Here is a 25436-nt window from a genome sequence, read left to right on the forward strand (position 1 = left end):
GTGTGTGTGCGTCAGCTTACTCCCTTAGTGGTGACAGTATAGCTGCCGGAAGTACAGAGCTGTGGCCTTTCAGGTTGACTCCCTCAATTATTTCAACAATATTCCTGGGCCTGAGTCTCACTGGTTTAAGTTGGACCATGTGCCCACCCCAATCACTGAAGACAATGGGATGGGTTGGCTGAGGCCTGGGTCACATGCCTATCCCTGGAGTGGGAAATAAGTCAAGTCCATATGAACCACCTGGTTTGGGAGTACTTCCTCAGATGGCAAAGAGTGAATAAGGGCCTGTTAGGCAAAATCTCAGATGTCCTCTACTTTGTGGCTCATCAACTAATGTGGTCCTCATCCCCATACAGCAAATAGTCTGGTGTGGTGGGAGGACATCTGGAAGAGAGACAGATGCTGACCAAAGAGAAACAATACGTAATGAAGCAATGGCAGTTATGAGAAAGGGCCCAGTGACAGCACCTGTCAGGATGACCTAGTCAGGGGCATTAGGGAAGTTTCTGTGCCAGGGGCAGGAGCTGGAATATAGGAAGGCTTATTCTAGGTGAGTGGAGGCACCAGGAAGGGGGATGAAGCATGAGCTGAGGCTGGAGGGGTGCTCAGGGCCTGAGAGGCTGTGTAAGGAGTCTGACCTTCATCCTGGGGTGTTGGGAGCTTAGTGTTGGAGAAAGCTCACATGGGCCTCATTGAGGATAATGGCTTGGAAGAGGGCAAGGCCAGAGGCATGGAGCAGTTAGGAGGAGGTTGCTCTCACCCTAGGGAGATACAATGGTGTCTTGGACTAGGGTGGAGGCCACAGACTTGAGAGAGATAAAAGACCAGTGAGAGAGACTGAAAGAGATAAAGACTAAGAGAGATAATAGATAAGAAGTGGGATCCATAATACTTGGTGGTTAATTGGATAGGGAGTACTGGGGAGAGGGATGGCACCCAGGAGTCTGGTCCAGGCAAACAGGTGAATGGGGGCATTCTCGAAGCCAGGGAACAGTTTGGTGACAGGATCATGTGTTCCACTGTAACTGTAAGTACTGCCATAGAGGCCAAGTTTGTGAGTTCTCAAGGAAACAGGAATAGTTAGACCAGCGCTTCTTAAGCCAGCTGTGGTGAAGGGCCTTATACTTTTGTACAACTCACAGTAATTGTGATTTCTCATGCTGGTTTGATAGCACCAGAACCAGCCTGCACCCTGTCCAGGGAGATCAATCTACTGGTCTTGCTCTTGGGTGTCATGGCAATGTCAGGTTGCTGCAAAAGTGTCCAAACACTCTTGATTTTTCTGCTTATACCATTGCACACCAGTCACAAGAAGTTTGTGATCAGTACCATTCTGCAGACCACACTTTGAGTAGCACTGGCCTAGTCAAACCCCAGTGCCCATTTTAGAGCCAGGGAAACTGAGGCTCAGAATGGGGGTTGGCCTAGCACCAGGTCTTGCAGGAGGCAGCAGCAAAGCCAGCGTTTCAGTCCAGTCTTTCCTCTGCTGACCCTCTGTTTTGGTGGCCTGGGCTTACACCCTTAGAGTCCAAGCAGGGGGTAGACTCAGGAGGAACTGTGTCTGGCCGCACAAGGTTCCAGGGCTGCCCTCCACACATCTGAGTTGGTGGCTCTGTGCTGAACACTCCCCAGGAATTTGGGTAGTCAGGACACGGCCTGACCCTGGAGCTGGCACAAGTGCTGTGGGTCGAGGATTGCTCCTAAAAGCCTGAATTCTCAGTCCAGCTTGTGGCTGGCTGGACTGGAGCCAGGGAGGGAGATAGTCATGGCTCTTGGCCATCTGAGCCACTGCAGCTGCCCAAGGTCAGGGTGGTGCTGTGATGTGGGCCCCAGGCTGGAGCAGAAGCCAGCCAGGGACAGTGCCCAGGGTCAGCTTTCCAGGGGCACATTTGGTTTCCTGGCTTTCACTTCATGTGGGCTGCTTCTTGCTATCGTTGGGAGAGACAGTTCCCATGAAAAGACCGGAATTGTCCTTGCCTGAAGTTGCCAAGGAAGAGGCAGATAGCAAGGGGAGAGATGTTTAGGGAATGCCAGGTAGGGGTAGAGCATAGACTTAGGGACCAACCTTCCTATTTTCCTATTGCTCTTGCCATGTGGCTTTTCTGTACCTTGGTTTCCCCATCTGTTATATGGGGATGAAGATAATAGCCTGTTGCTCAGTAAATGCTTATGGACATCAGCTCCTGGTACATGTCATGGTAGCCCTTATCTGTTAGACCCTCAACAGATCTTTGCACATTCAACTTTACTCTTTGCAACAACTCAAGGGGACAGTACAGCAACAATGATGGCTGTCATTTATCAAGCACTTACTATGTGTCAGGCACTCCACATGCACCATCTTGTTTAGTCTCCACAGGGCCCAGTGAGGCAGATGCTAACAGCCCCATTTTACAGATGAGGGAATTCAGACTCAAGAGACATTGAAGTGATTTGCTCAAGATAAATCACACTCAGATTTTTGGACTCCAGAGCTGGTGCTCATTCTAAATACTGCTGACTGAGCCCATTCCTTTAGTGAGGGAGCCTGGAGGGGCCTGGAACTGACTGTTGAAGAGGAAGAGCAGGACTGGGTCCATTGGACACCCCTCTCCAGCCTCATTTTAGGGATGGAAGACAGAGGCTGGTAAGGAGGGAGGGACTCACTCTGGTTCCCGCCGACTCCAGGCCAAGTCTCCATGTGATCTGAACCTGAGGATACTTACTCTGTCCTGCCCCAGCCCACCACTTGCAGCATGTGCCCCAAGTGCCACCAGGAAGAGCCAAGCGCACACCCATAGCCGCCCTAGTGTTAAGGTCACTGAGGCCAGAATATGACAGGACTGTCCCTGTTTGCAGCATCAGTGCCAGGGTCAGCTGTGCCCACCCTCCTAGGCTGCTTCCCTGTCCATCTGCAGCCATAGTTCCAAGCACAGGCTCCAGCTCAAGGCAGGGATTCAGTGGTTATTGAAATAACAAATTAATGTTTCTTTGCTGACTCTTCCATGGGGAGGGCCTTTCTGCATGGAGTCCAGAGACCCCCAAACCAGGGCTATGAGACCCAGTGAGCAAAGGCCCAAAACTTCCTAAAGGGTTAGCAGATTCAAAGCCTGGGCTAGGGTGAGCATATACAGACAGATAATTCCACAGTGTCACAGGGCAGCCCAGGGTCATCACCCTCTTCTGTAGCAGGTTGGGGGCAGGGCCAGTGTATCCAGGCCCTGGCAGTCATTACCCCTAACACCCAGGCCCAGGCCGGCCCTTTCATTGCTGGGGGGGAATGAAAGCCTGAGCTGCTGCTTGGGGGCTGTGATGGTCTTAGTCTGTCATTCACTCTGGACTTTGTGGGACCACACCCTCTCTGATTTCTATCCAGTTTCTGCCATAGCAGCATGACGCTCCTCCCCATTCCCCATCCCAGACCAGAATCCCAGTGGACTTTGGGTCAGAAGCTAGGATGGGGAAGCTCATTAAATAGCCTTTGGCAGATGTTTTCCTTTCTTTGAGGGGCGTTGCCAAAGCTTGGCCTCCCCCAGTGGAGTCTGCGTGGGGAAGGAGGGTGAGTAGGCTTCCATCCGCAGGGCTCATGATGGGGTCTTAGGAATATAAGCCCAGGTGTACCAGGCTGGACACAGTGGAGGCAGTGAGGGAAGATGGTGGAAACCTGGTGGTGGTATGGCTGCAGGGAAGCCGCCTGGCCAGGACGCCTGGGCTGCTTCCTGCTGCATTGCCCTAAGGGCTCTGCTTGGGGGTGCTGGCCCCCCAAAATAGGAGGTGCACACACACTGGCTCATTGCCAGCCCTTCCTGGTCCCAACCCTGGGAGCTGCTGCAGCTTGTCTAAACAGTAAGTAATTTGCGTACGTGATTGTGTTGTGTAGCCAGCAGCTTCTCAGTATAGCTCATCTGATCCATGGGCTGCCCTGTACAATGGACTGGGCTTGGTCTGTAGCTCTGTGTGTGTTACTAGTGTGTGACCTTGAGCAGGTTTCATAATCCTTCTGCCTCTGTTTACTCAACTGTAAAACGGGAACATTAGATATCATATCTGGTAGAATCATGAAGATTTATTGAATCGAGAATTGGCAAGTGCTTTAAACAGTACTGACACACAGTGTCAAGTAAATGTTAAATGAAATATGTGGATCAATAAATGGGGCCCAGGCCCTGAGTGCCCAGGTACCAATCCCTGTGGCTTTGGGGCCACCTGGATCTTGCTGCTCCTAGATTCCTGATTCCCCCAGTACTGAACAGCACCCTCATTTATGTAGGTCTGAGAAGTATTGGGATGCTATGGAAGGAGACTTGGACTGGGAGTTAGCAGTTCCTGGTCCCAGCCCTGCCACTCAGTTGCTCCGTTTCCTTGGGAAAGTCACTTTCCCTCCCTGAGCCTCAGTTTCACTGGCTATAAATGGGGAATAGGCATGAAAGATCTCCAAGGTGCCTTCCAGCTGAGGAAGCCTGACTGACTGCCCCATCGTGCTGCAGGTTGTACACTGGGAGGGCTCTCCTGCTTTGCTGATTTGTGACTGGAGCTATGGAGAGGCAGAGGGTGTGGTTTCCTGGGCTCCTCCAGGCCCTAGATGCTCTCTTAGCCAGGTCTGGCAGGCTCCAGGCCTTGGGGCACTGAAGTGCCATGCCCATTCCTCATTTTCCTTGTGGTCCGAGGCATTGATGAATGCATTCTGGACCTAGTGCCCTGGGCTGGCAGAGCTGCTTTGCCTGTCAGACACAGTGTAGAGCTACAGGCTCATTAGTCTGTGTGGCTGATGTTGTCTTTCTCACTGAACTTTGGAAGTTCAGGGCCCAGGTCTGTCTGTTCTCCACTGTATCCCCAGGGCCCAGCACAGAGCATGTCACATAGTTGGTGCTCTGGAACTATCTGTTGACTGAAAGGTAAAGACCCAGCTGAAACTTGAGGGTTCCTCTCATCTCAAGGAACCCTTTTTTTCAGGCTCGCCACCCTAAGAAATGTTATTCCAAGCACCAGAAATTGCATTCCGGGAACCAGTCAGCTCCACTGGAAATGACCTTCTCCCAAGACTCACCTTCTTAGTTTCCTAGGACAAGTGTGGTTCCTGTTTCCCCAGAGCCTGCAGGATGACAGCCTTCCAATCTGGAAGGTTCTTGGGCCCTGCAAGGCCTGCCTTGGATCTACCCCCAGGGACAAGACAAAGTGTTGTTTGGAATTTGTAAATGACTGGCTCAGATGAGGGCTGTTCCAAGTTGACCCTGATGTTTTCTCAAACCAGCATGCATGGTATGTGTGAGAGAGGCAGGAATAGAGAGTCAGAGACAGGAGCAGGGAGAGACAGGCAGAGATAGACATGCAGACATTGAGACTAATATTGGGGGAGGAAGAAGCAGAGGGAGAACACTTCAACCCCGGGGGGCTGAGTGAGGTGGGGTGAGGCAGGAAAGGAGGACAGGGGCTCCGACTGCCCCATCTTTTCTGTGCGGACATGCCAGGGTGCCTGACACATTGGCAGTAGGCCTGTTCGCGTTGGAGCTGGCTCTGGAATGGGCACTTCTAACCTGGGCCCCAGGTACCGACCAGGGTGCGTTTGTTGATCAGACGACCAACTGCAGCAGCTGCAGCCACAGCCTCAAGCAGCTCTGCACTGGCACAGCTGCTTCCTGCAGTGGTGGGGCTACGCGGTGGTTAGAAGCAGGCACCCTGGAGTCGGGCCAGCTGGTCTTCAGTCCTGGCCTAACAGCCTCTCAGCTGTGTGACCATGGGTAACTTCACTACCATTCTGTACCTTGGAGTCTTCGTCTATAAACAGGGCAATAGTCCCTGCCTCACAAGGTGCTGGTGAGGACTAAGTGAATTAATGAAGGCCAAGTTCTTGGAATAATGCCTGGCACAGCATCACTGCGTCCTCCGTTAATCCCACAGGTGGGCAGATCAAGGGTTGTCAGCTCCATTTTACAGATGAGGAAACCAAGGCTCAGAGGTGGGTGCAGACTTGCCCAGTGATACTCCTCCAGCCAGTGCTGGAGCTGGAACTTGGATCGGGGATCCTCGCCTCCAAGGCTTTTACTCTGCCTCCCAACATCCCTCTGTTAAGAACGTGTCCTTTGCTACAGCCCGGACTCTTGGGCTGTTGTAACATGCCCCCCTCTCAGCCATCATCTTGGGAGGAGGAAGCCCCAAGCTCTCTGTCCATCTCTGACTCCCCATTTCGGCATAAAAGTGCAGAAGAGAACCTTGTGTGTCCTTCTACGCTGATGTCGCTCCTGGGCGGGGACTGCAGCAGGCGCTCCTCCTCCCCGGGGGTGGTTGCATTCTCAGATCTGTGTGTGTTGGCTGCAGGACCCTGGGTTAAATTGCAGCCGCCCACTGGGATGTGAGCAGTGTGGGGGTGGGGGTGTGACAGGAAGCCTCGGTGATTGGCTCTGTCCTGCCAGGGAGGTGGTGTTGGCTTTGCACTGCCCCAGCCGGTGGAGCCCTCAGGATGTGTGTGGGGTGCAGGCAGCTCGCAGTCCCAGGGTCAGGGGATGCCGCTGAGAGCGATGGACGCCTCTCCCTCCAGAGCAGCACTTCAGGGGCCAGCCGGGGCCCCTGGGGCAGGCAGCAGGGGCGCCAGGGCCCGCGTGTGGGGGTGTGTAAGTGCGTAACCCCGGAGCCAGCCGGCCCTTGCAGGCTGAAGGACGGGCTGGCTGAGGACTCTTCCTCGAGACATCCCAGACGCCTTCTCAGAGGAAAGTGGCTTGGGAAATCACAGAGTTTTCTATTTGATGGAAGAAAGAAATTCAGCCTCTCTGCAGAGTGGTGGTGGCCCGCTGGACAGGGTGTGTGTTTGGAAAGGGTGCTGAAGGAGGAGGAGGAAGAGGAGGAGGGACAAGTGATGCAAGGGTTTTGAAAATGCTACCTAGATGTGGGAGGTGGAACCTGGTCATTTGGTTCTGCTTTTCCCAGCAGGTATCGCTCCCCTAGGGAACTTGGGTAAGTCCATAAATAGCTCTGCTGACACAAAGGAGCTCTGTCTGGGGAAGGCAGCCGCTTGCCACGGCCTCCAGGAGCTGCCACAACCACGGCTGCCCGCCCGCCTGCCCGCCTGCAGGAGCAGCCGGGCGGAGACCCGGGTGGGCGGGCTGGCAGGAAGGGCAGCCAGGAGTCGCCTGGGTCTCTGCTGGAGTGTGCTGGGTAGGTGCCTCAGTGACAGGGTGTGTGTATGCTGGGTGGGGGGCTCTTGTCCAGGCTACCCCGTGCCCCGGTTTCTATTGTTTCTTCCCCAGGGCAGCCATTGATAGACATGTTGCAACCAAACTGTGTGTGTTCTGCTCTCAGATAGCTGTGTGTGTCTGTGTGTGAGTGAGGGGGTGGGCAACCTGCAGGGGGAAGGCACACTTCCACTGTGTGCTGCTCCCCACTTTTAGGCTTGTCAGATGGCTTTTCTTTTTGGGAGAAAGGAATGTTTGGTGACTAGAAGTGGGGACTTTGCATGGGGAGGGAATGCTCAGCCAGCAGGATTGGGGTGATCGGGTCAGAGATGCTGACCGTACCAGCTGATGCCAGGCACCATGGATGGCCGCTCTTGCCTAGTTCTAGGTCAGGGAAGGAGGTGGTCTCAGGGGCTGGTCTCGGGGGTTGCCTCTGACCCTAAGATTTCTACTGAAATGTCCACTGGGAACAGAAGTGGGGATGCTGTGCCTCCTGAGCTCCCTGGGAAAGGTCTTGAACCTGCTTGCTTGACTCCAGCTGAGCCCCATAAGGAAGGGGGTAATGGTTCATCCCCGTTCACAAGCTAGCCACTCCGAGTGGACAGAGGCCAATTCTTTTGTCAACTCAGGCTCCATGTCTCTACTCCTGTCCTGAGGTATCCAGGAAGAACCTTGTGGGACCTCAGGGCTGACAAAGAGCCTGGGTCCAGAGAGGGGAGGGGTCGTGTCCAAGTTCACAGAGCAGGTCTCTGGCTGGGACCGGGATGGAGGACTTCTGCTGCCTGGAACAGTGAGGACAGGATGCCTGGGTTCCATTGCCCCAAGCTGAGCTATGTAATTCGGCTCTGCATCTGGCACTCCTGACTTGAGACATATACTAAGTATAGGGCCACCAGGCCCCTCATTGAAAACGTTCCACATCCTGCTGCCCTCAGGCCTTTTGACTGGGGGCTTTCTGGTTCCCCTTTCAAGATGGAGTGGGTATATGTCCTGGAAGGAGGACATGCAGTGTCTGCACCACCAATGCCATGGGATCCCAGCCAGGCACTGCAGCCACACTCAAAGTTTCCACTGGGGCCCCTTGAGTCCTCTGTGCCCAGCCAAGGGGCGCCTCCCTATTCCCCAGCCCTAGCACGTGGCATGGCTTAGCCCAGGGCGGGCCCTCTGGGGAGCCAAGTTCCACAGCAGGGCTGCCTGGAGTCTGAAGCAGCAGGGGCTGCTGAAGGAGGCCGCAGAGGCAAGTGAGCCCCTGTTGGGTAGTCTCCAGGGCTTTGAATCAAAAATCACTGATGGGGTTTCTGATGGTAGTGCTTGGTATCCACGAAACCACCGCATCCCCAGCTTTCTTGCCTTTAGACATGCTGTTCCCACTGCTTGGAAAGCCTGTCTCTTCTCTTCTCTCTAGGTCTTAATTCTACCCAAATTTCCAAGACTGGAGTTTGATATTCCAGTTGGAATCTGTCTGTCCATTGGTGGTGGCACCCATGGTAACTGCTTCACGTAGTCTTTGTGTGGGATCTAGGCCTTGTTCATCCCTTGTCCCCGAGGGCCCAGGGCATGGGTAGGAGAGGGCTAGGATGGGTTTTCCTTGAGGACAGACACTGACGTTCAGGCCAGCTGTTTCTCCCCATCTCCTTGTCTGCCTGGCAGAGAGGGCACTAACAGCTTGAGGGCCTGATGAGGAGTCCCTTTGAAGGGGCCCTAGTTTCTTCTTGTAAGGGTTGCTTCTATAGGGCCAAGGGGTCCAGTAGGATTTGACAGGAGTGAAGCATGGAGAATCTTGGCTTCAGTCTGGTTGAGGCCACAGTGAGAGCCCATGCGGGGTCTTGCTGCTGTATGGTGTCTACATCATGGCGGTAGCCACAGAGTGGGGAAGGGGCAGCCCCGGCTAGTTTGAAAATGCAGTGCTGATGGTCCTTTGCACAGACTACTGTGGCTTGGAGCTCAGCCTGGATAAACCTTGGGATGGTACCAACTAGGGAGGTCAATCCGGGCTTAGAACTTCTTCCCGTTCAGTCTCCCAAGGCCCTGGAGAAGGCTGAGTAGTTTGCCTTCTGGATGATAGGGGCTAAAGCTGGAGAGGATGGACCTGCCTGAACTTACATGCAGCAAAGAGGGGACGAGAACCCACATGTCTGGGTTCCCCCAGCCCAGGTCTCTCTCTGTCCATTACACCAACTGGTTGACTCAGGGTACCTGGCTTTCATCTTACTCCCTTTTAGGACCCCTAGGGCTTTCTGGCTGGAACCTGGCTATCTCTGAAAAAACAGTGTGTACAATAGAGAAAGCCCTTGCATGGCCAGTGGGGTGGACACCAAGGCACATTCTAGTCCCTGTTCACTGGATCTGGGCTCAGGCAAATACATTTTATTCTTTGGCTCAGTTTCCCCTCTGTAGCAATCAAGGACTAGACCAGATATTGCCAGGACCCTTTCAGCCATCTGATTCTTCAATTTTCAGCAGACTCTGTCCTCTTCCTGGGTTCCAAGATTTATTAGTCAAGACCAGGGTCTGGCTCAGCAAGGAAGCAGTCCCTAACCTGGTACTCAGGCCCTCTTGATCAGAAAGTTTGTCATGCAAGCTGGAGTGCAGGCTGAGGCTGGGAGGTTTGTTGTTTGCAGAGCCAGGCCGTTTCCAAGATGTCATTGCTCAGGGAAAATGATCATTCCTCACAGGGATAAACAAGCCTGCTTATGGTTCCGTTTGCTAAGCCCAGAGAGGCTGGAGCCACTCACAGCAGGCGAGCCAGGCTCAGCCCCAGGGAGCCACCACTTTACCCCTGCATAACCAGCTGCACCAGGATTGGGGATGGGGAGGGGGAGGGATGGGATTTGGGAGAAGGGTTCTGGGGCCATAAACCACTTGGGAGATTGGCACTTCCAGGCACAGAGGAGAGGGGAAAGGGTTTCAGGATGCCCTCTTCCTCTGACAGTGGGCCTCAGTCATCATTCAAGATGTGTGGATAGCTGCCAGGTGTGCTCTCTGCTCCAGATGGCCCCGGGCTTGTCCCCTCTCCCTGCCAGACATGGGCCAGCCTGTTTGCACCTGGCACTGTGGCTCAGGCTGCTGCCGGAGAACTGTCAGCAGCTCCCAACTTAGAAAGGTGGGGGGTGTAGTAAATTATTTGGAACTGGGCATGTTTTTCCCCATGTAGCCAGGGCTCTCCCTGATGTCCTCAGTTACCTCTTGGTAGGTTTAGCCTCAGGCTAATAGCAGAACTCAGGCACTTGGGTTGGGTGGCAGAGGGTGGGAGACATGGGGAGAGGTAGAGAAAGAGCTGGGCAGAGCTTCTGGGAGCCAGATGGCTGGCCACAACCTTGGAAAAGGGCTAGAGACAGCCAGGGGTAGACCAGAGAATGGCAGGCGGCGTGGTCTTGCAACTCCTCATGTCAAGGGTTGTAACCAGAGTACATCCAGGACACTGAAACCCTCACTGCTCAGACCTCGATTAGTGGAGTTCCTGGCTGATCCAAAGAGTGCTCTGTACTTGCCCTTTCTGCCTCCCTTCCTCCTTTCCTTCCTTCCACATGCGTTAAATACCTACTATGTAAAATGTACTAGGCAGGTACTGGAGGTACAGACATAAAAGGCCCAATCTTTAATCTGGTGCCAGGAACTGGCACGAGATGGATGGTAACAACACAGCTATGATGGGGAGATTCAGAGAAGGGGATCCCTGGAGAAGTCTCCAGTCCAGCCTGGGAGCCTCAGCAGAGCCTCCTGCAGGAGGTTAAGCTGAATCTGGATGCTTGCCCATCAAAGGAACAGATCTCTATCCTGGTCCATCCACCCCTTTGTGGTGTAGACGTAATTCCTGCCTGACCATAGAAATTACGTGTGTGTATCCAGCTACATATTCCTGCTTATCCCAGGGAAGGCCATATAATAGATGTGTGTAGGTGCATGCACGGGCTCTGCACTTGAGGGCAGGCTCTCCCACTTTACAGCTGCGCGCCCTTGGGCAAGACAGTGAACCTCTTGTTGCCTCCATTTCCTCAGGCAAAGGCCCAGTCTCATTGGATTACATGAGATGATGCACGTACATGACGTGCTTCGCGTGCATTGACCTGGAGTCATGGAGGCAGCAGAGTGCCACCAGCACCTTGCCTCCCAGGTGGTGGCCCTTATCAAATGAGAGGATGTGGGTGAAGGGAGGTGCTTGGCAGGGGGTCTGACACAGTAGGCATTCAGAAAGTGGGTGGTGTATGCAGCTTTTCTCAGGAGGATGAGTTGGCATGTGCTGTTGGAGATGCGTACAAAGGAGAGGGTCTAATGGAGGAAGGAGCCACTCAGCCCATGGAGCAGAGGAGGCTCTGTGATGAGGGCTTTTGTTTCTAAATTTAAATTCCGTAACCACACTTATGGAAGGATCAGAAGCATAAAGTGAACAAACTTCCCAGGTCAAGAAATAGACCATCCTCGTATGCTGGGGAATACCTGCCACGATACCACCTCGAAGGAAACCTCTGTGGGGACTTCTCTCATTGTGAGGCTTTGCCTGTTTTTGAATTGGTAATGGAATCATTGAGTATAAGTTTTTTCACGCTGACTTCCGTGGATCCACATTTTGATGGTGAGACTTGTCAGTGTTACGGTATGAAGTTTTATTTCGTCTGTTCTCTTTGCTGCACAGTATTTCATTGTGAGTATACCTCAGTTTATCCCATCTACTCTTGATGGACATTTGAATTGTTGCCAGGTGGAGGTGATAATGGACAATATTGCTATGCATGTTTTCCAACCTGTCTTTTGATGTGCTATCTATACTCTTCTGTTGGGTACATACCTAAGGCCTGTGGTTACTGAGTCATAAAGTTGTATATAATTAGCTTTTGTAGATACCATCATATAATTTTCCAAAGTGTGATGCCAGCACACCCTCGTCAAGCAGTGTGTGAGAGCACCTGTTACTCCACAGCCTCACCAACATTATTTGTGTTAGACATTGTGATCTAATTGTGCTTTTGATTTGCATTTCCTTGATGACTAATGAGGTTCAGCACCTTTTCATCTATTGATTGGCCATTTGGGTAACTTTTTTGTGAAGTGCCTGTAAGCCTTTTCCCCAGTTTTCTATGGGATTGTCTCTCTTCTTATTGGTTTGTGGGAGCTTAAAAAATATTCTGGAAACGTGTTTATTGTTGGGTATAGACATTGCCACTGTCTCTTCCCACTCTGTGGCTGCCTTTGTACTTTTTTCAGGGTATCTTCCATAGACAATTTTTCATTTTAATGCAGTCCAACTTGTCACAAGTCTTTCTCTTTATGGGGAGTGCTTCTTTAATCCTGTTTCTTTGCTTATTACAAGATTGTGGATTTATTCTCCTATGTTATCTTCTAGAGGTTTTATAGTTTTATGTTTCATATTTAGTTTTAAAATCCACTTGAAATAGATTCTTACATACAGATATAGTGGTCAAGACCCACTGCCTCTGGGTAAATATCCAATTTATTAAAAAGGCCATCTTTTCTCATTGTAGGGCAGTGTTGCCTTTGTCAGAAATCAAGAGGTGATACAAGTATAGTTGAGCTAAGTTTTGAAGAGTTAGTAGTTCACCAGGTAGACAAGGGAGGGGAGGGTGTTCTAGGCAGGAAGTACCGTGAACACAGGGCTAGAGGCTCCTGAAGGTGGAATATGTTTGGGAGCTACAGATAGTTCAGACTGGCTGGAAGGAAGAGGGAAGAAAATGATAGGGTGCAGAGGCCAGTTGATGGGGGTGGAACACACAGGGTTAAGTTGCTGGGACTGTCGCAGAGGTTTGGAAGGGTTTTAAGCAGGAGAGGAACATGGGTTGTGTCAGCGGGATGAGAGAAAGTGCCACGACAGGAGGATGATAGGAGATGAGTTTGGCGCTGACTGTAAACTCAGACAAACCCAGCCTTACCATCACCCCTTGGCAGAGAGGGAGTTTGTCTGCTTCAGGGAGGCAGAGGTGGAGGTAGCAGCGTGTCTGGAGCCTCGGAGGGTGACCTTTGGCCACAGGGTTATGGCTGAGTCCAGTGGCCAGATGCCCACTTTAGTGTCCTTGAGTGAAAGAGCCTCCCCCCGCATGCAGCCCCAAAGGAGGAATATTTTAGCAACTGGAGCAGACAACAGGCCGGGGTACCTCTGGAAAGGGGGTGCTTTCTGAGTCTCCTGCTGTTGATCTACCATGAGGAAACCTGGTGGTCCCTTTCGGTCCTGAGATCTGACCCCTCTAGGCCGGCCAAGATTCAGTGCTGAGCAGCCCCCCTCCAGGAGAGAGCGGCCTAGAGGGCGGAGTCACCTGACCCAGTCCACGCAGTGAGCCGGACCCGTGCGGCCTAGGGGAAGCTGGGCACAGGCTCAGCTACTGCTCTAGCCCCCAGGGCCTTTGGCATTGGCCTCAGTTTCCTCCCCTGAAATATGCAGATAATAATGCCCCCATCTCAGACTTCTGTCAGAATGTGTCTTGTACCCTCTCCCAGGGTGGGATGTGGTGGAGGGGACTGATGATATCAGTGATGATAATGAGAATAATAAGTGTGATTATGGGAATTTCAAATGTTTACGGAGCACGTACTAGGTGTCATGCCCCTTTATGTGGATATCTCCCAAGAATGCAGTAATGTCAGCCCATTTCGCAGATAAGAAAATGGAACTCTGAAGAGGTTAAACAGCCTGTTTAAGGACACTGAGCTGCAAGGTGGCAGAGCCAGAATTTGAACCTAGGTTTGTCTCTCTCCAGACCCCAGTTCTTCACCAGCAATAAGCTTCCCTCTACCTCCCCTGGCTCTGAAAGTGCTCCCTGATCTCTGGGCTGTTGGTTGGAGTTAAGCCTCAGATTTGGAGCTGGCCCCTGGTGCCTGCTGTGAGGTTAGTTAAGTGTCGGGTGGAGAGGCAGGGCACCCCAGGGCTGAGCCTGCTAGGCAGTAGGCCCTCCCTCCTGTGAGTGGCAGCCCCACAAGGGAGGGGCCACGCCTGCCTCAGCCACATGGTTAGGGAAGTGAGATTCCCCAGGTCTGCTGGATTCCAAATCCTGGAACATCACAGAGAAGCCATTTGCTTCTGGTTCTCCCTGCCCATGAAGTGGTCCCTGGAGGGAGACAGTTTGGGAAGGTCACCAGGTGACCCACCCCAACCGCCAACCCACCAGGCAGGCAAGTTAGACACCTGCTCCTCAATCTCCAACAATGTGGGGTAAGAGCCCGGACCCTGCATCCGGTTTTGTGCATGCCTAGCTTGGTGCCTGGCCCTGAGTGGCTGCCTGGTAAGGTCTTCTGAAGGAGGGGAGGCAGGGAGGGATGAGGAAAGGCAGTGAGAGGGGCGGGAAAGGAGATCACGGGGTAGTAGAAAGAGCAGCACTTTGGAGCCAGGCCAACCGGTAGTTTGAATTCACCTCCCCTCCTTACTTGCTTTTTGATCTTGCACAAGTTACTTAACCTCTCTGAGTCCCAGTTTCCTTATTTACAAAATGGGCCAATGATTCTGACCACATAGGGTTGCTGGAAGTGAGAGAGTGTATGCAAAGCAGTGGTCACTATGCCTGGTGTTTAGTGGACACTCAAGTAATGGTTTCTGTCTCCTTCTCCCTCTTCATCTCTCTCATTGTTTTCTGTTTCCACCATCTCTAGCTCCACCTTCCCTATCGCTACAGCAACAGGCAAACACTGCTTTCAGGGTAAAGCAGATTCCTTAACATATCCATGCTTCTGTTCCATGGAACCACCAGCACCTCCTTGAATGTTCCATGCTGTCCCTGGCTTCAGCCTGGAATCCTTTCCATCCCCTTTCCCATTACCTCCCCCAAGAGCCACCCCAGCCTTTCCAGCTGCCTCTGTGCTTCCATAGCCCCTGGGATGGTCGTGGGTGGGTGGGAGATTGGTTTGGGCCCTTTGCCTGGTTCTCCCCCATAGACCTAGCACCTTCAGGGAAGGGGATGTATCATGCCACTATTTGCCTCCAGGGCCCAACACATGTCCTGGCCCGTGGCTAGGGCCCCTTAGTTATTTGCTTAGGAACTCTGGGGGGTAGGAGTGGGGGTGAAAAAGCCAGGGTCATAATCCTGAGGAGCCCAAGCAGGGACTGCCCAGGGCCATGAGAGTAGGGCAGGCTGGGCATTGGCAGGAGAGCAGAGAGCCCTCTAGCCAGGCATCCTAGGGAGCATTTAGCTGGGCTCCAAGGGATGGGCAGGAAATGGACGTGAGGAGTAGAGATAACAGGGAAATGAGATAGTGTACACGCACAGATCAGAGGAGAAGACAGTGCCAGGTGGGAAGAGGAGGGCTGGCAGAGCCCACAAGTGAGCTGGTTCCCAAGCAGACAGCCCAGAGGTGGGACAGGAGAGGCCCATGGGGCCTGGGACTCTCTTTCTGATGAAGACATCAGTCTCCACAGGGACAGGAAGAGGCTGGGGAAACCCCTGCTCTCAACTCTCATGCCTTCCAGAAGAGAAGAGAGTTGGAGGTGTGGAAGGGTCTTTAGAGCTGTGCGGTAGTGGGCAGAGACTGCAAATCCAGGCCTCCACCATGTACATTGAAGCAGTGGTGTCTGAGCTCCAAAGAGGAGAAGGTCTTGGCAGAGTGTTGACAGGGAGCTCAGTGCTGGGAACCTGAGCTTGGCAGCTGCCTCTATCTGCCCAGTGAGAAGGTAGGCATCCAGAGGGTGGTGGGGCATCGCACCAGCTCCGAAGGCCAGCCCTGAGGGCATGTCCTTCTGGCTTAGCCAGGTGGTAGTGCCCAGAGTAGGGAAGGCTTCTAAGAGGGGTCTCCTTCCTTCTCACTCCTCAGGGGTTCCTCTTTCCTGCATGTTGGCTTTGTCCTAAGAGTTCATGGGCTGTACTTTGAGTAGTAAGAGTGTAGATGGTCCTATGAATTTCATTGGATTGCCCATTCATTCATTCATTCATTCATCAAACACTTAACATGGAAGTGGTGAGAGGTGAGGCCAGGGGTAGAAATAGAGCCTGGAGTTTTCCAGGGCTACAGAACTTGGACTTCTTCTGGAGGGCACTGGGGAGCCATGTCAAGGTTTTAAGCAGAGAAGTGGAAGAGTAGATTTGCATTTAGAAGTCTCCCCTATCATGGCACAGAGAATGGCCAGAGGGGTCCAGATTGCCACTGGGAGGTGGGCATCCATCCTGATGGGAGATGACAGTGGTCTAGAGGGAGGTGGTGGTAGTGGAGATGGAGCGTAGAAAGATTATTTTTTTAAATTAATAAACTAGATTTTTTTAGAGCAGTTTTAGAATTTCAGAGAAAAGTACAGAGAGTTCCCTATACTCCCCTGTCTCTACCCATGCATAACCTCCCCCAGTGGAATGATTCTTAGGAACAATCAGGAGGACTTGGCAATTGGCAGGTAGTGAAGGGACAGGAAGAGAAAATGATATTCAGGTCCCTGGTTTGGGTAACTGATGGTGGCATTATTGATACAGAGACTCTGAGAGGAGGAATGGACTCCAGGGAGGTTCATGCATTCAGCTTGGGGCAGTTTGAGTTGGGGGCACAGTGGGCTTTCCAGAGGGAGGCCTCCATCTTTGCACCTTGGCTCCAGCCACATGGGTGCTAGCCTTCTTGGCTCGGGGCCTTTGCATATGCTGTTTCTTCCCTAGTGAGTCCCTTTCTGCCCACTGAGCAGATTCCAGGCTCAGTGTCATTCCAGAGGGAGGCCTTTCCCACATGCCCCTTTGTTCTCTCTCATGGCACCTGATAGTTTTCCTTGACATTGCAGACCACAGTTTATATTCATTGCATGTTTCTACGGGCAAGGACTTGGTTAATGGCAGTCCTTCCTCTCTCTGGCTGGTGAGCTCTGCTGGGAAGGGGATGGAGTCTTTCTCATTTGCTACTGTATCCCCAGAGCCTGGAGTAGTGTTTGGGAGCAGTGCTGCCCCATGAGTACTTGGTGAACATTTGCCTCCGGGATCTAGACTCAGGAGACAGGTCTGGGCTGGCCCTGTGGACTGGGCATTGTTGGCGGCCAGCTGGTACAGATGGGGACGGTAACCTGGGGAGCAGATGAGTGCACAGGGGAGTGAGCAGGACTGAGAGGGCAGGGCCCTGGGACAGGCTGCGATGAACAGGAGAGGCCCATGACGGGTGGAGAAGGGATCACTGAATTGGTGGGAAGAAATCCAGGAGGGGGATGTTGAAGCCAGGCTACACTGTGGTGGTCAGGCTGCTGTCTGAGTGCTTCATGTGCCAAAATGGTGCTGAGCTCTGGATGCACATCAGCTCAGTCACTCCTCCCACAACACTGTGATGAACTATCATTAATCTCATATTATGGCTGAGGAAACTGAGGCACAGGGAGGTAACACCCAAGGTCATCCAGCCAGTGGCCGTTAAGTGGGGTCGATCTCCAGAGCTCTCACCCCTGTAAGGTGCTGCCTCCATTCTCCTGGTCTTTGCCAAACCTGTCACATTGTGGGCAGGGGAGGAGGAGAACCATCTGGAGACCCTGAGATGGTGGCAGAGGCGGGGGGTTGGCTCCAGCCTCTGGTTATCAAGAAGCCAGACTGAGGAACTGGACGGAGCTGGCCTGGGGAAGCTAAGTGTCAGCCAAGCAGCTGAGGTTCTGGAAGCCAGCGTGGGGCCAGGGACCTAGAAGCTGCACAGGGACCCAGAATATGTCGGACTGAAGGAGCAAGCAACCCCATTTCAAAAGGCAAGGCTGGAGGTGCAACCCCTGGGCATGAACTCTAATGGCCTCTCCCTTTCTTGGACGGTTTTCCAGTTCACAGGGTGCTTTCCTGTCCTTTCACAGACTTGGTGCCTTAGCTTTCTGGAACAGGAGAGAAAATCAGAAGTGGTAGCCTGGGATCACTCAGCTAGCAAATGATGGGTTGAGAATCCATCCCAGGTCTCTGGCTTTATGTCCAGTGCTATTTCTGTAAAATCCTAGCTGTATAAGGGCCCTCCTGAGACAGGAGCAAGCCCCAGTTCACACCCCCCACCTCCTCTCCAATCCCCCACTCCACCCCCAGCGCAGGAAGTGGTTTTTGAGGGCAGATGCAGAGCTGGCATCTGTGGTAGATGTGATGAGTCATCTCAGAGTGAGCGCAGCAGGTTAACTCTGGGGTCAGCAGATCTGGCTCCACATTTAGTAGCTGTGTGACATTGGGCAAGTCACTTCCTATAGCTCACTGTCACCCCAAACCCCAATAGCAGGTGGAGGTCTGTAACCCAGGAGCCCCAGCTGGTGCGGGCAGGTGCTGTGGGTGTTATACTTGCCACCCTTCTCAGCCTGTTCTGAGCTCTGGATTGGGTTGGGGAGAGGATTTTATTAGATCCTAAACAGCAGCTCCATTTAGAGGGCCTGGTTCATTTCCTGTGTGCTTCTCGTAGGCGAGACGTGGACAGAATTAACCCTGGTCCAGGCAAGCCAAAGGCATGGTGGATGGGCAGGATACATTCCCCCGAGGAAGGGGGCAGCTGCATAGAGCACTCTGGACCCAAGGCCCTGAGAGAGCAGGCTGGGCTCTCTGGGGTGCCTTGGCTGGATTCCTGTCACCCCAACCTGTTGCAACAGCTGCCTAACTGTGTGTCCCCCAGCTGCCTGCACCTCCTCCATCAGAGCACTCACCACATTCATCAAGATCAATTGTCCAAACCTCTGTTTTTTCTGCTCAGCTGAGGGCAGGGATTGTGTGTCTGACTTGTCCTCTACTATCCCCCAGGGCCTCACTTGGTACCTGGAGAATGAAGGAATCCATGTATGTATTCACGCATGCATGTCCCTGTCCTGCTCATACTGCCCACAACACTTTTGACGTAGCTTGGCTCTGCATGTGTCATTCTGTGGCTCGCAGGCCAACCCCATGCCTGGCATCCATTCTGTGATGTGCTCTCATCTTTATCTCCTTTCCTGTTCTAATTCTCTCACTTGCCAGCCCTCCCCACAGATTTCTGAGGGTTCCTGTATTTGCTTCAGAGGCTCCGTCCCTACAAGACACCCCCAGCCCCATCTCTCCCAGGAAACAGCCTGACCGAACCTGCCCAGGTGCTCACACAGGCCTTGTCCAGGAGCACAGGAAAAGAACCAGAGCTCTGGTCCTTGTTTGCGTCTGCCCGGGGTGGGAAGGGCCCAGGTGAGAGGCCTCAGGTGGTGCTCAGCCTCCCTCTCCCTCTAGGCCCCCAGGGCTCGCAAGCCCTTGTGTGTAATGGCCCAAGGAAGCTAGCAGGAACTTTTGGCCAGGATTCATGAGTTCTACTACTGCATTAGGTATCCCTTAGCTTCTGAGGCCTCAGTTTCCCCAACTCTAAAGTAAGACTAGACTAATAATAGCCTCCATTTTAACAATTGCATCTCCTGGGCCAGACCCTGTGGGGGACACTGAGGATAGTCGTGTGAGTCCAGTGTGATATAGGGACTCAGTTCCAGGTGAGGAAATAGGGCTCTAAGAGTTTGGGAGGCATGGCTAGCGTGCACAGCTGGAGGCGACACCACTGGGGTGAAAACCAAAGCCCAACTTGGGCATCGGCACGTGGAGCCCTGCGCACTGAGAGCCTTTCAGACCTGGGTGGTTTCTTGGCCACCGGGCAGGGGCCCTCTGGGGACAGTGGCACTTCCCCTCCTGGCTTTGTTTGGTTTGGCCTCACTTTAGAGCAGGATTGGCAGAGGCAGGCTGACTTGCATTTCTGGTTTGGAGCCTGTTGCTGCACTTACCGGAGCGGGGCGGGCTCAGGTGGCTGTCAGAGCTGGAACCGGCCTGGGCCCCACCCCCGCCCCTGGCCCCGCCCCCACCCCACTCCCAGGAAAGGGGAAATGCTGCCTGCTCCCCTCTCAGGGCCACTCATGCCAGGCCCTGAGGGCTCTGGGTGCTGCTTCCTTCCCTCAGTCCTTCCAGGTTTGGGGGTCTGTCAGAGGGAAGGGTGAGTGAGTGTGCGGCCCCAGGGAGCTGGCTGCGCCTGTCCTTTTCCTTGAGAGCACTCGTGGAGGGTGGGGCAGCAGGTGGCGGATGGGGCTGCTCTTGTCACTGAGGTAGAGGCAGGCTTAGGAAGAAGGAAGGAGGCTCACTGCAGGCTAGCCCTGATTGGTGCTGGTGCCTTCGGGCATTTCTAGGTCTGGGTCTAGCCTGGGCCCTCAGTCCTGTCAGTTTGGCGGAGGTCTGTCTGTCTCCTGGGGAACAGCCTGACTGGGCTGAAGCACAGACCTTGGGTTCCAGAGAAGATTTCTGGATTGGGGCGGCCTTGCTTCACAATCGCCAACTTTGATTCTGGGTATTTGAACGAGTTTGCTTCCAGGGTCCCCAGGAAAGACATGCTGCTGTTTGAGGTGGGTCATTTCAGCATTTCCGTCTCCAACCACTTTTGAATCACCACAGCAACCACCACCTCCATTATCCTATTTAAGAGTTTTATACCTCTGATAGTATATTCTCCTGGCTTGTCCCTTGGGCACACTGGTTATCCCATTTAATAGGTGGAGACCTTGAGGCCCAGAAGGTTTAGCGAATAGCTCTCCCTAGCCCCACCGTGTGGTTCTCAGTTGCCCTCCTGCCGCTATCTGGGCCTCCGCCTTCCCCTCTGTGCGGTGGGGAGCTGGGACCACTGATGTTTCAGGTCTGAGGCCGTGAAGCCTGAGGGATCCCTGGGTGAAGGTGCCTCTCAGCTGCAGGTAGGATCTCCAGGCAGGGAGTTCATAGGTGAAGTGGCACCTGTCTTTTGTGCCCATGAACCAGATCTCGGCCACACCATTGTAGAGTTCTCTGAGGTATCCCCTCCCTTCTCAGCTACTCTCTCTGCTGGGCTGGGGGTGGGGGGCTTTCACTTTCATGCTCCCAGGTGGTGGCTTTTACCCACACATGCTTTCACATCTTCTCCGGTGCTTCCAGATGCCAGTGTGTCCCCTGACATGTGTGTGTAGCACCCTACAGCTACCCCAAACCATGGCTGGGCCACTTACTTCCAGCTGTGAGGCCTGGCTGGGGCTTCAACATCACAGACTCCCCAGGGTTTCAAAGATTTCACAGTTTCAGGCATAGCCTTTCTGTCTCTGGGCAGCTGTGCAGTAATGGGTACATCCCTGCTCTTTGGGCTCAGCTTTCTCATCTGCCAGATGGACATTAATGATCTTTAGAGCAAGAGCTCTTAACTTATATTCTGGGGGTACTCGCTGCTGAAATTCCCAGCCAGTGTGTGTACACATGCACATTCCCACGTGTCTGCACAGTTCCTGGCTATGCATGGTGACTTTCTCTTTCATTAGTGGCATGGCCTTTTGATGGGCAAAACTTGGACTCCAAAGAGTTCTAGCTCCAGCATTCCAAGTCCTTGAGTATGACAAGGGACATGGCCCAGGCTGAGACCTGCCTGCCCCGTGTGGCTGTGGCACTGTGGACACTCCCGACCATCCCTGAACCCCTGTCTTCATGTGAGATGGCTGCTTTTCAAGACTTCATCAAGGGCACTGTTTCCCCCCTTTGCAAATGAAATCTGTAGGAACCCAGCAAAAACTTGCAGGGTCCTGAGGTTTGCCTGCCAGGTGGGAAATGCTTTCTTTCATGTGTGTGAAACTCCTGAGGTTCCTCCAAACACAGTTTAAAAATCACTGGGTGGATGATCCCTCAGTGAGGTTTCATGTGTCTGACATCTGTTTAGTCCAGGTGTGGACCATATTTTGAAGTTTTTGTTTGAGTGATCCACTAGGATTTTTAAAAAACTTTGATTCACATAGAAGATACCCTCTGGCCAGGGCTAAGATTTTTCCACTTTGTGACTGCTCTGGCTTGAGGTTGGTTTGGTTCTGGTCCATGGTCTCAGAGACTGCCTGGCTCTTCGTTTACTTAAAGAGGGACCGTGACACTTCCCTCAGAGAGCCGTTGGGAAGATTCTGTAAGAGGCGGGTTTAATCTGCATGGCCCCAACACACAGCAGGAGCCAGATAATGGTGGTTACCTCCCCCTCTTCTCTCCTAAATGACCAACCACGTTTTTGATGGGGCAGAAAGAAAATTCAAGCAAGGAGATAAGGGTGGGAGCTGTATACAGCTAAACCAAAAGGACGTTCAGCTTCCCATTTGGTGCTTCAGTTTTCAGACTGTGGGGTGTGGTGTGTGGGGTTCAGGCCACTGCTTGATTTTATTTCAGCTCTGTGACGCCAGCTTGTGTACAGTTGCTGGCATCTTGTAACCTCCTCTTCTGAACCTTTCCTGTTTTTTGTTTGTTTGTTTCCCAGATGCTTGATTCGGAGGCAGATGAGAAGAGGAAGATGCCCGTGGAGGAAGGGAAGGGGCTGGGTGCTGAGGACCGCCCACCCACCAAAGACCTCTCCCCTGGCCAGGAGCCTCCTCAAGGACAAGACCTTCATCCCAACAAGGACTCCTGTTCTGGCCCAGAACCTTTTCCTGGCCAAGAATCACTGTTCTGCAAAGACTCACCTTTCAGGAAGGAATCCCCTCCGGGCCAGGAGCCCTTGCCAAGCGAAGACTCCCCATCATGCCAGGAACCCCCTGCAGCCCCAGCCCTCCCTCCCTGCCAGGACCTTCCTGTTACGCAAGTACCCTCTCACAGCCAAGACCCTCTACTCAGCCAAGACCTCCCTGCCATCCAGGATCCCCCAGCCCAGGACCTGCCGCCGTGTCAAGCCCTGCCCCCCAGCCAGGTCCCCCTGCCAGCTGAGGCCCTTGCTGAGGAGACTGCGAGCTCTGGAGACCCACCAACAGCCACCAGGGACCCGCCCATGGCTTCCAGGCCGACCTTTGTGATCCCTGAAGTCCGGCTGGATAGCGCCTACAGCCAGAAGGCAGGGGCGGAAGGGGGCAGCTCGGGCGATGAGGGGGATGCAGAAGAGGCTGAGGAAGGGGATGAGGGGCACGAGGGTGAGGAAGAAGAGGACGAGGACACGAGTGATGACAACTATGGAGAGCGCAGTGAGGCCAAGCGCAGCAGCATGATCGAGACAGGCCCGGGTGCCGAGGGCGGCCTCTCGCTGCGGGTGCAGAACTCGTTGCGGCGCCGGACGCACAGCGAGGGCAGCCTGCTGCAGGAGACCCGCGGGCCCTGCTTCGCCTCCGACACCACCTTGCACTGCTCGGATGGAGAGGGCACTGCGTCCCCCTGGGCTGTGCCTTCGCCCCGCACCCTCAAGAAGGAACTGGGCCGGAATGGTGGCTCGATGCACCACCTTTCCCTCTTTTTCACAGGACACAGGAAGGTGAGAAGGCCAAGGGTGGAGGGGGAGTGGGTACATGAGATGATAGGGTGGAGGCTGGGGGTGGCTAGGAGCTGCAGAGAATGAGCATTTGCTTTGGCCCACCCCTGCCTTCTGCCAGTCTGACAGAGAATAAAACAGGTATGGAGGAACCAAGAAGGCAGAACCTGGACTTAAACCCATGACTTTATGACTCCAGATGCTGTGTTCTTACAGCTCTGCTGTACAGGATCCCCAAATAATAGAGCAGGTGTGGCCTAGCCCAGGACACTGTGTACCTGAATATAAGAGATCTGAGATGGTAGCTAGAGAAATAGTTAAAATTTTGACTTGATCCTGGCCTAGCCAGACTAGAAATCCATCAACCAACAGCAGTGACAACACATATTTACTCTGGGCTGAAATTATCCTAAGCAATTTACATTAGTTCATCGATTCTCATGACAGCCCTATGAAGCGCATACTATTATTGTTCCCTACAGCTGAGGAAACTGAGGCGCTGAGAGGTTATGTCACTTGTACCAGTTTGCATAGTTTATAAATGTCTGAACTGGAATTAGCTTCTGGCTCCAGGGCTGGAGCTTGTAACCACCATGCTATTTGCCTCTTGCAAATATTTATAAATAGATGAATACATGTTTATTGATTTCCTGCTGTGTGCCAGGCCTGTGCTCTGTGCCATAGCAGGGGCCACAGAAATATGTGAGGCTGATCTCAGCCTGTGAGGAATGAGTTATTTGTGTGGGCCAGGAAGGTGGCCTAGCAGCAAAAAGGTTGTGCCATGGCCTTGAAGCCCATTAGGCAGCTTGAGTTAGGGGTCTGTCCCTTGCTTACTGTGTGGCCATAGGTGAGTCACTCAGCTCCTCTGAGCCTTGGTGTCCTCTGAAAGGCAGAGATTAAAAGCACTCATGTCCCATGGTGGTTGAGGATGAAGCAGAAGAGCCTGGTGCTGGGTGACATTAGTGGAGATGCCAGGCGAATGCTGCTGAGGTGCTAACAGCCAGTGCTGTTTGCAGGGTTGTCATGACAGCTGCTGTGAGACTAGGCCCCTGGAAGGCCACTGACCCTCAGAGACCTGGGAGTTCAGAGAGGAGAAACCCCAGGGCCTATGGCCATCAAGGAAGGCTTCTAGAGAAAGATGCCCCTCGGCTTTCTCTAGCTCAACTCACAGGTTGAGCAGGTTTAGAACAGAGAGGAAGAGGAAGCATTCTGTGAAAGAGGACCTGACCTGACAAAACTGTAGAAGTGCGTTTGGCCAGAGCAGAGATTTCCTAAAGTGCAGGGATGGCCGGGGCATGGCACTCATGCTGCTGTTCCTGCCTTCAAACCCATGGCAGACATGACCAATGGATTCCAGCACCCTTCCCCACTGAGTGAGTCAGGACAAAGCCTCGGAAACCTTCTTAGCTTCTCAGCCACTAGCAATAAGGCTGACATGGCCCTTGGGAGGACACCTTCTGCTAAAAGGTGGTTGGGCTAGAAGGGCAGGTGGGAGTCCTCCAGAAAAGGGCCTTAAACTCTGGGCCCGGGGAATTAGAACTAAACCCCACAGGACTGGATCCGCTTCCTCATCTGTAAACACGTGCGGATCTCAAACTTTGTTGTGCTCCAAAATCACCAGGAGGAGGTTTTTAATACATAGAATTCTAAGTCCTAGTCTTAGACTTCTGGAATCAGAATTCCCAGGGGGTAGTGCCCAGACCCTGCATTTTAAACAAGTCCCCAGGGATTGTGATATTCCCCATAGTTTGAGTGTCCCCCATCTTAGGCCATTTCTTAATGCAGCTGTTACAAGAAAGAGTCTGGAACTCTGTCCTACCAAGATGAGGGCTCAGGCTCACTTAAGTCAGGCCTGCGCATTCCTCTCTGGAGGGCACTGAAGTCTAAGGGCCTGCCTTGGGCCCCACCAGACCCTTCCAAATTCTGTTCCTCACCCCTACCTTGCTCCGATACAAATATTGATGCACAGATAAGTTCACCCACATTCATGCATGCACTTCTGTTTCCCCAAATCAGTTGATCTCTGCTCCTATTTCGGGGCAGATACTTCTGCCTGGGAGACCAGAGGCCTGGACCAGCTCTCTACTGTCTCAGCTTCCTCCTTTGGGAGCTCAGGGTTCCCACTGGCATCCCTCCTCCCCTTCCCTCTTTTGGCCTGTTGCTTCCTTTCTTGGGCTT

At 53.1% G+C, this 25436-nt stretch overlaps 1 protein-coding gene across 10 annotated transcripts in view; it reads left to right on the top strand.

The window, feature by feature from the left end:
• Window positions 1-25436, top strand: part of RGS3 (regulator of G protein signaling 3) — a 116478-nt gene that overhangs the window by 78806 nt on the left and 12236 nt on the right. For 6 of the 10 annotated variants that reach the window (XM_036915572.2, XM_036915574.2, XM_036915573.2 and 3 more), the window contains one exon: window positions 22284-23261. In XM_036915572.2, coding sequence (XP_036771467.2) covers window positions 22284-23261 — 978 coding nt within the window. The other 4 variants (XM_036915578.2, XM_036915581.2, XM_036915579.2 and 1 more) reach the window with 4 other exon arrangements.

This window comes from Manis pentadactyla, chromosome 3 (assembly GCF_030020395.1).
Source record: "Manis pentadactyla isolate mManPen7 chromosome 3, mManPen7.hap1, whole genome shotgun sequence".
Lineage (NCBI taxonomy): Eukaryota > Metazoa > Chordata > Mammalia > Pholidota > Manidae > Manis > Manis pentadactyla.